Genomic DNA, 15014 nt, shown 5'->3' on the forward strand with positions numbered 1-15014 from the left:
ATATGAACACTGGTCATTGAATTTACGACAATTTGGGGGAGCATCATATGTTTCTTCATCTTCAAATAGGAGCCATTCAAATTGAATGTTAAAATCATGGCCATTTGGCATCCATGATATGTGGGGAATCTATGGCGACAGTTCTCTTTGATTTCTTAGGGCTTGTTAGATTAATAAGGTCTAAATAGCCACCCAGTCGCCAACAACTGACTTCCTAGAGAAAAGAAACCGAAGGATTCCATTGTCTTTCATTTTGGAGATTATGAAATTTGTGTGCCAAAGTATTGATCTTCTCCTACTGTGGATGCCAGGGATATGGTTCTCAGGAACTCCCATTAGTAGTTTGTACTACAGCAAGAGAAAGGTCATGCCTGGCATACAAATTTAGGAACCAAGCCCAGTTGAAAACATGAAACACTTACCTTCATGTTAGAAATCTCAATAAATGAAAAATTGGCTCAGGCAACCCCAATAGAAGCAGTTTAAACAGCTCCCTCCAAGCAGTAACTCAAAATTCCAGACCCATCCATGGACATGTCAGTTCTTCAGTCATGTACCTCTGATCATGAGTTAGATCAGATTGATATTTGAGTTATATCTCAATGAGATATTCCATCCAAATATAAATCAAGATTGTTCCTAGACAAAGGGTGATGATAGATTTTAGAACACCCATGGTTGCGAAGTACCTTAAATGGAAGCTTGTGGACTTGTGCTATTTTATCCACATTCTTACCATTTAATTTCTAAACCCGAATCAACTGTGATACAAATAATTGAAATTTGAATCAGAAGAACAGTTTGTGTTATTCTTTCTTCTACTAGGAATATAATTTTTTCTTTTTTGGTGTGATTATATGACTCAATATGACAGTAGGAATGCATAAATCATAATAAATTATGGATTGACATAATGTGAAAGAATGAAAGAATAAGTTCAATTTAAACTTCAACTGTCTTCTGATTTAGAGCCACATATCTCCATCGCTCTTTCTCCACAAAGTCAGCATCTAGAAACCGGGATACAAATGCCCAGAGGTTGTACACATCCTCAAAGTTGGTTAGGAGTCCTAATGCTGCTGAGACCACAGATATTCCTGAACTAGATTTATCTCGCTTTTTATTTCCTAGTGTTCCTTCCACTCCAATGGTCCTTAGCTCTAGAATCTTCTCTTTCTCTTCTTCATACTTATCTGAGAACCATATATGCTGCAAAAATCCATGACTTAAGGAAATGTTGCTTCGATCTGCAAGCTTTTGCACTAGAGTGGGCTCAACCTTTTCCCCTTTCCAATCAAACACATTGAATGCCACAGCTGGTCCTCGGTCAAATGCTACATTTGGGCCATAGATTCTGACTAGGGGAAGTCCATTTTCTGAATGTGGGTGTCGAAGGCTCATTAATGCATTTACCAGCCAGTTGATCAGGAATCTTGCTCTCAAACTGATCAGTATCAGGCCCAATGAATCCGCATGATCCAAGCCTCTACATTCAATCTGTGAGTACCCATTGACGCTGGTGTCTTTGTTTAGGGATTGGGGAATGTCAAGTGGCATCTCCAATTCCACAATTTCGGAGGATGATGAACCCTTCTGTTTGAAGTTAACATCAGAAATTTCATATGATTCCAAAGTTTCATTGCTTATTTTCTGAACAGGTAAAGGCCCAGAGGAGGAACTTGCTGCAGCCAACTCATCCTTATGCAATTTAAGCTTTGATGTTTGTTCAGTCTCTATGTCAGTAGTGGCTGATTCATCTGGGAACTGAGATCGTCTTGTAGCTGGAAGAAGACTCACAATCCCTACACTTGCAGCAGTAGTTGAATCCTTTAAGATTGAAGCACTGGATTTCTTGACAAATAGGCACCCAAACCCAGATGGGTTCTTCCCAAAAACCTTGAAAAAAGAGCAGATGAGAAAGTCTGGCCTAAAGAGAGAGAGGCCCAAGGTCTCCATGTCCTTAGGTCCCAATGCGCATGCATCAAGTAAGACATGCCACCCATTCTCCTGTGCCATGCTCATCCACAAGTAAGAATATCGAGCTCCAGTCATCCTTGACTGAAGTGGGAACACAAACAACCCTCTCCTCTTTTTCCTCTTGTTTAGTATAATCTTCTTCAGTTTTGCTGAATGAATCCTCAAATTAGGCCATGAGAACTCTGCCGACAGGACTCGGGCGCTTCTCTTCTTGGATGCACGGATCATTGCTCCCACTGCCTCATTCTCATAATCATAGACCGTAAGAAGATTTCGGTTAGACTGGAATGGATAGAAGTCTGCTAGAAGTTTAAAAGCTGATGACTGGTTGGCAGTGAAAACCATGGAGTAGTCTGCTTCAGAGATATTCATAAAATCCATAATTCTTTTCCGGATTTTAGATTCCAATTCTGACTCTTCCCCACCATAGAGTATCTGAGAATTCAAATTTACTGACTTGTAGGAGATTTCAAAGAAGGGCAGTTCTAGAGGACTGAAATTCAGTGATGGAGCAGAAGATGACGATGAAGAGGGAACTGGGGCTGTCATGTGATGACTTTGTAGCTGGGAATAGGAGAAGAGGCCATGGCCAATGTAATCAAGACATACATGGTTGGACATGGACAGATGGTAGTATTCTTGGGCTCTTATCTGATCGGCTTGATTAGTGTTGGAGTATTGTGGGTACGCTTTATTGAAGCTAGAAAACGATTCATCCAACGGAGGGAGGGATTCATGGTTGGTGAATTGGGTGTTTGGGAAGAGAGATGAAACTGTGGTGAGAGCAAAATTGTACCTGAATACATCAGCACTGCTGAGATACTTTGGATCCGTGCCATGGGGATCAGGAAAACCAGGCAAAGAAGCCAGACAGCAACCTTGAAAGCAGGCTTCTGAGGTCTCCCTAATGCAAGGAGAATACATTCTTCCTTGTTCTCTCCCCACACCCAATTCTTGTGTTTGTGGTCTTCCTTCCCTTTTCCCCTTGGTTCAAGCCAATGTTCTCTTATTTTTCACTGGGTATTTGTAGGTGCAGAATCATGAGGAGGCAATGAGTTGGGAGCTTTGGACAGATTGTCTGATGGAGAACTGTAAGAACGGGTCAGCGTTCTCATTTGCCTTTCATAATTTTCAAAGTTAGCTTTGTTTTTCTTGTTTCCAATGACAATATAGTATAACCCTCCTCTCTCCTCTAGCCTTCAAACGGTTTAGGACTTTGGATTGGCATCACAAGTCAATGAACAGTTGTATCCGATAATTCATCCTTACAATATCCATCGTTAGTGGTGGACTTCTAATCAATCAAAACTTTCCCATGGGACCCAAATGAACAGCTACAATCAACACGATCCAGATCGCCTTTAGGTCTAAAGAACATGGTCTCTGGTCCATGGAATCGTCCTGTTGCTCATCTTTTTTTTTTTTTCTCCATCATAGTGACCTTTAACGTAAAGGCTCCTCTTTTCTGAGAAATGTAAGTGGCTGTGGTGCTTCTGATAGAGATAAGATACAATTTTATCAATATGGGAAATTCGTCATGCAGATATGGAATTGGAAAGCAACAAACCAAAAGGGCCAGGGGGGATTCTATAGTGGCCGGCACTATCGATGCAATTCAGAGAGGGCTTCTTGGAAATGGCTCTTGGTACCTTGTTAAATCATACGCTCAGTTGGTGTCATATTTCCAATAGTGTACACAGACAAGTCGCTTTCAGTTTCATCTCTCTGCCCAGTCAAGGTCATTTTGCCCATCATTTGAACTTTTACTTCCACACATGACTTCTTCGAGGACTCTTCTGCTAGAGAAACCTCCATGTTTTTTCGTTTAAGTTTTGGTGTCTTTATAATCTGGCTTCCTTGCTTGGATTCTACTCCTAATTTCAGATTGACCCATATTCTACTTTGTGTCAAAAATTTAACAGGAACTCTAATGAATTGATACCGATTGGTTTGTCCCGTTCTAGTTCATGCCCTGTGGAATGGGGTATTAACCCAAAACATTACATAGACAGTAATCATGTGAGTCATAAATGACTGAAAGCTCACGTTTATCCAAATGATGATAGTTTGCCTGGTCATATGTTGCCCACTATGTCGAACTTTCTCGGCAATGTGATATCTTTTAGTGGTTGACGTGACTCGACCCTCTGGGTTTGGGTAAAGGATTTTGACAGATTAGGTTTTACTTTAACCTGATTTTGAGTGTGGTCAGGGTGGTTCTACTCAGAAGCACTTTTAAGAAGTATTTTTAGGAAAATAATTTTTATAAGGTGTTTTTTTATGAAAACATTGCAGATGATTTTTCAGAATATAGGTGATTTTTCAAAGTTTTAAAAGTTTTTAAAATTTTATTAAACGTCTAATATTTTTTTTTTAAAATAAAAATATTTTCTAAAATTATTGTGAAATGAATTGTTAATATTTTATGATATTTATAATTTATATTCTATTTATTTTATTTCAAATAATTTTATAAGAAAAATGTTTAATATCTTAATATGATGTTGACATATAATTCAGAATACCCGAGCCTAATTTGATCAACTTGAGCATAAATCAAATTTGAAAAAATGGAAATAAAAGTTATATTTCGATTAATCACCTTGAATTAGAGATTGAGTTGGATTAGGGGTCGGGTTGAATGTATAAGCACCGATGCATTACTCCTCATCACTCAAGCAAAGACTTCAAAGCAAGTTAAGGAAAATCCGAAAAAGTACCCTGGCGTGCTACACTAACTGTGGAGAAGTAACCTTGCAAATGCTTATGCGGTTGTTGTGTGCCCCAAATTCAACAATTGACATCACCTTTACGGAAAATTTTAAGAACAATCTTTTAAAATTCGTAGGGAAATTGGAAAAGAAAAAATGGAAATCAGAATGCGGGCTTGGATATGTTGGTTAGAAATTGGAAAAGACAAAAGGGAAAATAGAATTCGGGTTTGTTTGAAATGGGCTTGGGCTTGGGCTTGAATATTTGGGTTAAATATTGATAAAAACATAATAAACATGTTGAGAGTGGGAAAACAGAATGCGGGTTTGAATATTTTGGTTAGAAATTGGAAAATAGAATTGGGTTTTGTTTGAAATGGGCTTGGGCTTGAATATTGGGGTTAAAAATTGATAAAAACAAAAATAAACATGTTGAGAGTGGGATTTGAACCCACGCCCTTTCGGACCAGAACCTTAATCTGGCGCCTTAGACCAACTCGGCCATCTCAACGTTGTATTTATTTTGTAAAAAAAATAAAATATATCACTTTTTTTTCTAAACTATACTTAATACATAGGATTTGTTAATATTTAAAATTTATATCCCAAATATCTATTTCAATTAATAGTAAAAAGTCATGGAACTAAAAGAACTAATTCAATTAATATTAAAAAGTGATGAAACTAAGTCGGTATTTTTAAAAGTTAGTATTTATTACTTAATGACTTAGGTTACCTTTAAATTAAATTATTTTTAAGTTGTTTATTTTAAGTTAATAACTTAAAATTTATACTAAATTATCAAATTGATTAATATACCCTTGTTAATTTTAACTAATATTTATCCTCTTTGATTTTAAATTATTTATTTTCATTAATTTTAAGTAATAAATTTATTTATAAAATATTAACCCAATGGTTCTTCCAATCAAGTTTTGATGATTATAAAACGATGTTAAGTTTACTAACGTTTTATATTAAGTAAAATTTTCAAGTTTTAATGAAAATTACTAAAGAAAGTTTAAGCAACCTTAAAAGAAAATCAAATGACATGAAGACATGGATTCTTTAAGTATTAAAGTGTTTAGAAAATTTGTAAGGTGGTATTCTATGGTAACCTTAGGTTTAAAACTTTATTTCATATACTTGAAAGGTACTCTCTTTATTCTTACCTAAGCTTTAAAATAAATTTTTATTATGAAAATGGATGAATATGTGTTTTCATTCAAAACCTTTAGTTTAATTCTTCCTAAACTAACTTAAATTGTTTTAAAAAAGGTTTTTAAAAAGGGTTATATAAGTTGTTGGAACCTCAAATTAGAGGTTTTTATTTACTTTTCGGGTATAGTCTATTAAGAGTGATTTGAATCGGTCAAATCAATTGAAGAGCTGACTTAATCGGCTAGGCTTACCCAATGAAGGTTTGATAAAGGGTTGGTTGAACTTTAAAAGCACCAACAATAACCTACACAACATTAAATGCATCAATGACTAGTCAATCTATCAAAACTCGATTGGTTGATGCTACTTTTAGTTGTTTTAAGTTTTTAATATGTTTTCTATAAATTGAAGAGTTTATTGCATTTGTTGGAAACGGAACACATCCATTGAATTGAAAAACACCTACTTTCTCATTTTCAAAACTCTTTATTCAAGTGCATCTGATTTCAAACTTGCTTATTCCATTAATACACCACAAAATCTATTCTAGGTCTTCTTGTATTGTGAGGTAAGATCCTTCTAGGGTTGAAAACATTGAATCATCTTCCATTTATTCTTTTTGAGGAAAAAGACTCAAGTGTGTGTAAACTTAAAGGGAGTGTAAAGCGATTGGAATCTTGTAATCCAAGTGTGAGAAGAATCTTGTAATCCAAGTGTGAGAAGGTTGAAGACTTTAGTCTTAAAGCTTTGGAGACACTAAACCTTTACTTGTCTAAGAGTTTGAAAAAAGTGGATGTAGGTAGATTGTTGAACCATTATAAAAAGAGTTTGCAATTTCTCTATCTATTTTTAATTCTTTTTATTATCTTGCTTAATTCTACTTGTCTCTTTGTGTTTGTTTAAAAATTTTCAAAAAGCTTTTAACACCCGATTCATCCCTCACTCTTTCTTAGGTGATTTGCTTAATTTAATTAGTCATATTTCACATAAAACATTTATATTTGAAGTATTGTAGATGTATAATATAACCATAAAACATTTATTATAAAAAATAAGTCATGAATATGAAATCATAATTTTAAAATATACTATCACCAGTATGGGTAAATGAAACAAAAAAAATTGATATTAATAATAAGTTAACTATTTGGACTTATTATTTAAAGTTAATTTTAACTTTAAGTTGTAATATTAAATTATTAAGTCATTAATTTGATTTATCAAATACCCTCTAAAACTGATTATGAATTACTTCACTAATTTTTCCATGTCATATAATTATATATTTTTATAATTTTTAATTAACTTAAAAAAAAAAGACTTAACACATTGAATTTATTAAAAAATCTAGAAATTTAAATAATAATCCAGTTAATACCTGAAATTTATGAAGAAAAAAAACTAATCCTAAAATAACTTTCTTCTTCTTATTATTATTATTTGTAAAATTATATTTTTTTCAACTTTTCTTATTTGATAAATAGACTTCAAATTAACTGGTACTTAATTTATAATATCAAGTATATTAATTTTTAAAAATAATTTAGAACTTAAAAAATAAACAAATTACTATAAAAAAATTCACAGCTAAAAATTGCCCCAAATGACCATGCTATTTCTCTTCTCACTAGACAAACGTACTTAAAATCAAGCAATACATAATGTTTGGTGAAAATTAATGCTTAATTATTACCTAATGATTAAGTTGGCTCTTCCATTAAATTACTCTTAAATTATTTATTTATTTATTTTGCTATAATCACTAAAATTGTTCCATAAAATGAACTTATTATTATTATTTTTTAAATTATCAAAGATATTCACCATAATTGATTTTAACTAAAATTACATATTTAATTTTAAGTAATAAATTTGTTCTTAAATATCCAAATTAAAAATACTATAGAAGCATAAAATTACATAAAATAACTATAAAATATTTACTACAAAAAATGAGTGATAAATATATTCGGTGTGAATATAAAAAAGATTTTGACAAGTGTAAGCATATTGGGTAAAAGAAATTTGGAATTTAGAATAAGTTAATTATTTTGAATTAATATTAAAAGTTATTTTTAATTTTAAGTAATATTATTAAGTTATTTTATCAAACATATTTAATTTATTTAATAATTTAAATTAAGTTATTAAATTATTAAGTTAATTTATCAAACAAACCCTTAATGCATTTAAATTTTAAATGGGTTTAGCAATATTTAAAAATAACTTAGAACTTAAAAATAGATTCAATTAATACTAAAAAACATACCATTCTTCTCAGACATTAAAACAAAAAATGTCAATAGACAAATTCCCTTCCATCATGTATTTCTCTATGTTATTTAGCAATGTGATGAGATGTTACAGTTTTGGGAAGAAATTGACATTGGAACAAAATAACATCACACAAATTCTAGTTTAATGGAAGAAAATAAATCTACAAACCTCATTTTGTACTATTATGATAAAGATCACTCTGCGGAAATTACTTATAATGTTAAGTCACTTTGGTAGTACCTTAGTCTCTTTGTATTAGTATTCATACCTTGTATCTTTCCTTTTCTTTCTCTTATTAAATGTTTGAACAAATGATGAAATCCTTCAAAACTTAAGGATGAGTGATGAGAGGAATCAAGAGTTTTTTTATAACATGTTAAGTGATTTTCCATCTAGAATCACAAATGAACACTTCCCACTAGATTGTATAAATTCACACTTTTCAATTCTATGTAATATTCTTGGTATATGATAACTTTAATATAGGTACATGATTTTGGTCATTATAACTTGTACACAATTTAGCAAATTCATGACTTTTGTTATGATACTTCATATTTTTTTTTTCATATACCTTGCACATTTAATCTTCCTACATACATTATATATATAATATGAGAAATGTAAATACATTAAATTCATGACTTTGGTCATAAACCATAAAATATAGGGATTAACTTTATGTGATCATGAGGGCCACAATAATTCCAACATTCTCCCATTAAAAACTATTACGATCTTTGCATACTTATCTTGCAAAGTTACCAATATGGATCACAGAGGTCACATATCATTTTATCAAATATAATTCCTTTCATACAACACACAATTGGATGAGGAAGCAATAAACCATAAATATCGATTAGTTGGTTTCAATCTTAATGCCAAAAAATTGACAATCTTGTAACTTTTATCCCATAAAATGTGTACAAGGGAACAAGAAATTCTATTCTTGAATGTCTAAAAACAATTACATAATATTAGTAAGACCCATAGAATGAATATGTCCCTTAAATCTCTTAAGGTGTCAAAGCTTTTGTAAAAAGATATGTTATCATATCTATATCAATGTGTTCAATAAATGCTTTATTTTTATGTCTGTCGGATTCATTTGCTATAATGTCTTTATATCTTTTTGACATATAGATTTGCTATTTTCTAATTTCAATCACTTCATTTCAAAAGTCTTTTAGTGAAATATCATTTTAGTACCCAGTCTAATCAACGGTATGTACCAAAGCAAGGTTTTGGTTATTGAATTTTGAAGGTGAGACGTGGATGCCCTGTTACATTTAAGTTTGATACCTAAAAAGGATAAATTTATTTTAAAGATGACACGTGTCATACCTCAATCGATTAATATGATAATTTGCTTTGTTTTTAGGCTTCGTCCGGTTTAGTTTTAGTACTAGTCACCGGCATCTCTTTTTCCCAATAAAAAATATATCTACTCCCAAAAAAACCGTTTCCTCTGAAATGAGTGATACTTAAAACATTGCAAGGGTTTGTTTCCATCGTATCTAAGATATGTTTCTTATTATATGCCGCCCTCCTACCATCTCCATTTGGTTAGACAAGAAAAGTGTCGTCTCCTTGGTGGGCTGAGTTGGGGTCTACAAGGCATCCGTTGGTGGGTTCCACCCATGGCTCACCTTAGAAACACAAGGCCGTCATTTGTCAATGTTCCATAGAGTCGGAAAAAAGCCCCCTTTTCTTTTTCCGTGAGTGGAGTGTATACGCAAATGGAGGAGGAAGGTAAAATTTCCTTTTCCTCACGTCAAAAAAAACCAAACCAACATCTCCCGCATGCTTTTGAGCCGTCCACGGCACTCCGCACTAAATGTTTGATTATCATTCATGTTTGTTTATTATATTACTATTTATTATCATTTCAAATTATAAAAAAATAAAAAAATAACATTCATGAAGAAATAATGTGTCTATCACTTTTTCTCGTTCTTAGTCCATTGGATAGATACAGATGTCATATCTATATCCATCACTTATATTACTCACAAACCCATCACTCATGACATTTACCTCTCCTCATATTTATAAAAATAGACTACCTATAATTTAAGAAACGTCTTATATAATAATTTATTTTACAAAAAAAAATATATTTCAATTTTGAATTTAAGATACTTCCCAACAATTTTCTCATTAATGTTCATATTTATATGGATATAATTTTTTTTTTTCCTAAAATTAAGTTGAGGGAGGCTTTGTACAATTCCTCAAATCAACAAATAAAAATAACACGTCCTATTTAATAACAATTTAAAAAAATATTTTTTTAAATTGTTTTTTTTGATGTTTTATAAAATAAATATCTATTTAAAAATTTGAAATATTTTTAACTTGTTTTTTATGTTTTAAAATATATTTTAAAAATAAATTTTATATATAATGTTTTATTTTTAATCATTCTTCACATTTATATAATTATTTTTAAAACCAATCCCTATAAAATAATTAAAAGATGTTTTTTCAAAACACGTTATTTAAGAACAAAAAATTATTTTCTAATTTTTTATTTTCAAATGTGTTTTTGTTTTCGAAAATAGTTTGGAATCGGGCCAAATGATAATCATTTTTCATTTTACTTTCATAATCCGCTCCCCTGATCCTCGTCTACCTGTTCATAAGATGGTCAGTTTTTGCAAATAATTCTTTACATTGTTTGCAGCAAATCATTCGTCATAAAGCAGCGGGGAGAAAAAGCCATAATCCACATTTATTTTATCAAGTTTGGGATTAGTTACAGCCCCACTATTCTGGTATCTTCATATATCTACAACATATAACAAAACAGAGTATTTCGGGTGTTTAAGCTGAAGCAGCTGGCTTGCAAATTGGTAGATCATTTTCGACATTAGGTGGCATCCGAAGAATGGGATTGCTCTCGAAGAAATTGACAGGCTTTAGGTCGAAGCTTGAGGAAACTGTTGGCATGACAGGGAAGTCCTCTTGACATGGTATGTGATGGAAGCCCAAAGTATACCAAAGCACAATGTCCTTGTTCTCAATTGGCCTATTCCTGCAATGTTTTCATCATATCTTCAATTTTCCATGCTCTGATTACAACCATATTATAAAATAAATAAATAAGTAAAAAGCTTACCGATCAGACCATACTGCAAGATTGTCATCACCCTGGCTCTGGCTAACCAACAAGCCACCTGCCCATTGCTCACTCCGATTATACGGGGTGACCCATATTTGATTGTTAGTGAAAGCGCCACGCTTCTGGGGAGGATCTCCATGATCGAGCAAGCTAGCAGCTGTTCCACCGGCAACCACCTTGTATCCAACGGGGTTCCCAACCCGTGTCTTTTTGGACGGATTGATGACATGAAACTCAGCTGGCTCATAGAGTTTGAATTTGATTTGGGCGTCCTTCTCCGTCTTTGCCACCTTCCTGGTAGCCTTTAAGAAGCTCCTCCTTGGCGATTCCCCATTAGCAGTCATCTGCTTCTCAAGATTCACTTTAACAAATGAATTATCCGAGCCATCCACGTCCATGTCCAGATAGAAAGTGAGGTAGTGGTCATGGATAACCCCGATGACATTTTCTGATAAGAGGGTGCCATAGAGATATTCCTGCCCTGGCACTTGGTTCATGTTCACATAAGGGGAGCCTTTCACCATCAGGATGCCACTAAGTCCAACCTGTGAGTATTTTTCAAATCAGTAGTTGAATACGAGCACTGGGATAGAACATATAGCTGACTAACAATAGTTATTAGACTGTAACTTTCCATGAGACAGTTCGTCCATGAAACCTCATCCATAGAAGTGACTTATCTAGGTAAGGCGAATTTCGACTGGTCTAAGGTAAGGTGAATAATAGATATTTTGTACAAGGTTAAATGTTATAAATATACTTTGGTCTTATTCATTTATACCCCCTATTTGATGGTCTATATCTCTCCATACATACTCAAAGATTATATGGCAAAAGCTACTAACAACACATACGGGATTCAATTGACTGGTTTGATTAGTTGCTAACCTTGATTCGGATGAGGCCATCAGTCTGAAACACCCAATCCACAATATAATCATAATTGGCCACTGATGCTGCCATTCTAACCACAAGCGTCACCTTCGGTCTCACCTCTCGGATCTATCAGTAACCAAAACAAAACAGCTATCGTCATCCATTATTTTCAAACTTGGGGTACGTAATTACTTAAACCAACAAAATCAGAACATGGACCGTGTCATGGAATATGAACCCACACGGGGCATATCCATCGGGTCCAACCTTACCCCCATGCCTGTAATTGGACTCTCTGCGTGCCGCCATCCGATATCACCTGAATAGCTCTCAAAGATGCAGATCATATTTGATTGTACGAATGGCGTGCCATCAGCTGCAGCGAACACACCATCCATGTAGTATGCGTTTCGCGGACAATCGTTAAGCGGGTCAAGGGGCATTGCCTGGAGTCCAAACCCGTATTCGCCAGCATCCATGTAAGTCTTGAAGTACCATGCATCAGTTGGGTCCATGTATGGGACAAAAAACTCGGATGTTAAGCCTTTGTACATCACATTCCTCAGCAATCCGGTGTCCGGGTCCCGAAACATGACCCGGGAAATTATCACTCCGGCTCTTGATTCGGCTTTGAGGTGGAATTCCCAATTTGCCCATTTGATCAAGTGGTCGTTTTCTACTGTGAAACTCGGGCCCTTGGGCTGCTCTATGGATATCGGGTTGAGTAGGTTCGTGGGTTTGCTCTGGGCGGAGTAGCGATAGTCTGTGTTGGCGGCGTTGGGTATGGGGATGTTCTGTCCTCGATCTGAAATCTCGACCACTTGCTTGCTGTCCAAATCCACAAGCACCGTCAGACCTTCGATTGGCCTCATGTAGAAGTTGACAGTGTCCTTCATGGAGTAGCACTGGACCTTAATCAGCCGCCTCTTCTCCTCACTCTTCCCAAACCACCCCGTCGAAAGTGGCAAACAAGCGAGATCCGCCAGATCAATCCCGCGCTCGATGATCGTACGGTTGAAATTCCCATCCACAAGCGGAGCCTTCGTGGCCATCGTCATGTCCTCAACGGTCATCGTCGGGTAGCCGGAGGGAGGAAGGACGTCGTCTCGAGTGACCTGACTCGTGGCCAAGTCCACTGTCAACAAGTGCGACTCCCCCCCCACAAGTGCTATTACGGAAGCCCTCCGTGGCAGCATGGGGTTGCCTTTCTTCCACCGGAGGACGAGTGGCTTCGCCGGCTCCTCCAGGTCAACGGCGTGAATCGTATACCTCTTCGATGCTTTGAGCGGCGCGTGGGAAGAGAGGGTTGTACGGACACGGTTGATTTCTTGGACCGTGAGGGGGTCGAGAGGATGGTGGGGGACATCGGAAGAGTGGTGGCGGCGGTGGCCTCCTGTGGGGTTGGATGGGTTTGTTGTGAGGTGGGGTTTGGATTTGGAGGTGCACCATGGTGAGAAACTGGTGCAGTCGAGAAGCTCAGCCTTGTTGGAAGGAAGATAAGGGAAGTTTGCCCAGGTGAAGAGGAGAAGAAAGAGCCCCGTAACAAGAAAGAAGAGGAGGCGCAGCAGATTTCTGCCTTCCATCTCTGTATGAGTGTCCAGAGGAAAAAGAAACAATTTGCAGATAAGCTTGAAAGGGCAGAGAATCAGAGAATCTCAGGTGTTTATGTTAGGAGTGGGATTCAACCATGCCCCGTCATTGCCGAGTTGTAGAGAGTAGGGAAATATCTTTTTATTTAGATATAAAAGGAACATATTTTTAATTATGGTACCTTTGACATTTTCTATACCTCTTCAGTAAGAATCACATAGAATATTCCTTTCATTACGTCTTATTTCCAATGTCTGAATATCCCTGCGGCCCCTACTAAAAAGCAATGATAAGTGATAAATAACAAATACTATTCTCTATTTGGTTAGATCACTTAGATGAATTGTATCATCAATTATCATATCCATACATAGGTGTGATTTTTATATCTTTACTCATTTTATATATATATATATATATATATATATATATATATATATATAATTTTTTATATTAAAAAATTAAGGGCATGTTTGAGTATTATTTTGAAAAACAGTTTTATATTCTTCGAAATTAAAAAAAAAAAATTACGTTTGACAATCAAAAACTATTTTTTGTTTTTTGTTTTAAAAAATAGAAAACATGATATTTTTAGAAAACAATTTTAATTGTTTTTTTATGGTTGCTTTAAAATATAATTATACATATATGTGGAATGATTAAAAATAAAATATTAGACATAAAAATTGTTTTTAAAATATATTTAAAAAAAAAATAATAAATAAGTTTCTAAACACACTTTTGTTTTATAAACCATAAAAAAATAAAATAGTTTTTTAAAATCATTCTTAAAAAGTTTTTTTTTAAAACCGCGAAAACAGTTACTAAATAAATCTTAATTTTTTAATTCAAAAGAATCATAAAATAATACTCATAAATGTATCATCATAATATAATCTTTTTATTTATAATTTTTAAATATTTTAATCATGAATATTATTAATAAATAAATAAATGATTACTTACTAAATAATAAATTGTAAAACATTTTCAAATAATACTCAACATATGACACCTTCCATATTTTTTTAAAAAATGCTTACAAGAATCATTACCAAACGGACTTTATAAACGTTTCTTAAAATTACTATCAAATGAGTTTTAAACTTCATTTTACTTCTTATTAGAGCATTAATAGTAATAATAAAATTAAATAAAAAGTGATAACACACTAATTTATTTCCTAACATTAAAAATATATAATAATATAATTAACAAAACTATTGCTATTACAATGATAATTTATATGTATACCTTATACCTAAATAGTTTGTTAAGGCTAACTTTGTTTAAAA

General features: G+C 33.8%; 2 protein-coding genes and 1 non-coding gene across 3 annotated transcripts; all 3 read right to left on the minus strand.

Moving 5' to 3' along the window:
• Positions 1 to 776: 776 nt before the first annotated feature.
• LOC117934430 (molybdenum cofactor sulfurase-like) lies at positions 777 to 3638 on the minus strand. Its single transcript, XM_034856110.1, has one exon. The coding sequence runs from the start codon at positions 2899 to 2901 to the stop codon at positions 943 to 945; it is 1959 nt and encodes a 652-aa protein (XP_034712001.1). The 5' UTR covers positions 2902 to 3638; the 3' UTR covers positions 777 to 942.
• Positions 3639 to 5118: 1480 nt separating this feature from the next.
• Positions 5119 to 5199, minus strand: TRNAL-AAG. Its single transcript has one exon. It is a non-coding gene; the product is annotated as a tRNA-Leu (tRNA).
• Positions 5200 to 10836: 5637 nt separating this feature from the next.
• Positions 10837 to 13829, minus strand: LOC117933083 (primary amine oxidase-like). The gene is made up of 4 exons (XM_034854453.1): positions 12402 to 13829; positions 12142 to 12255; positions 11251 to 11798; positions 10837 to 11166 (listed from the first exon to the last, which is right to left on the minus strand). Exons 1-4 carry the CDS (start codon positions 13710 to 13712, stop codon positions 10956 to 10958), a joined length of 2184 nt encoding a protein of 727 aa, XP_034710344.1. The 5' UTR covers positions 13713 to 13829; the 3' UTR covers positions 10837 to 10955.
• Positions 13830 to 15014: the final 1185 nt, after the last annotated feature.

This window comes from Vitis riparia, chromosome 2, assembly GCF_004353265.1.
Source record: "Vitis riparia cultivar Riparia Gloire de Montpellier isolate 1030 chromosome 2, EGFV_Vit.rip_1.0, whole genome shotgun sequence".
In the NCBI taxonomy this organism is placed as follows: Eukaryota; Viridiplantae; Streptophyta; class Magnoliopsida; order Vitales; family Vitaceae; genus Vitis; species Vitis riparia.

Coding starts and splice junctions, on each gene's coding strand:
- LOC117933083 (XM_034854453.1), bottom strand. CDS start 13,712: ATGGAAGGCAGAAATCTGCTGCGCCTCCTCTTCTTTCTTGTTACGGGG. Junction 12,256..12,401: donor GTCCAATTACAGGCATGGGG/GTAAGGTTGGAC, acceptor GGTTACTGATAG/ATCCGAGAGGTGAGACCGAA. Junction 11,167..11,250: donor CTTGCAGTATGGTCTGATCG/GTAAGCTTTTTA, acceptor AAAACATTGCAG/GAATAGGCCAATTGAGAACA.
- LOC117934430 (XM_034856110.1), bottom strand. CDS start 2,901: ATGTATTCTCCTTGCATTAGGGAGACCTCAGAAGCCTGCTTTCAAGGT.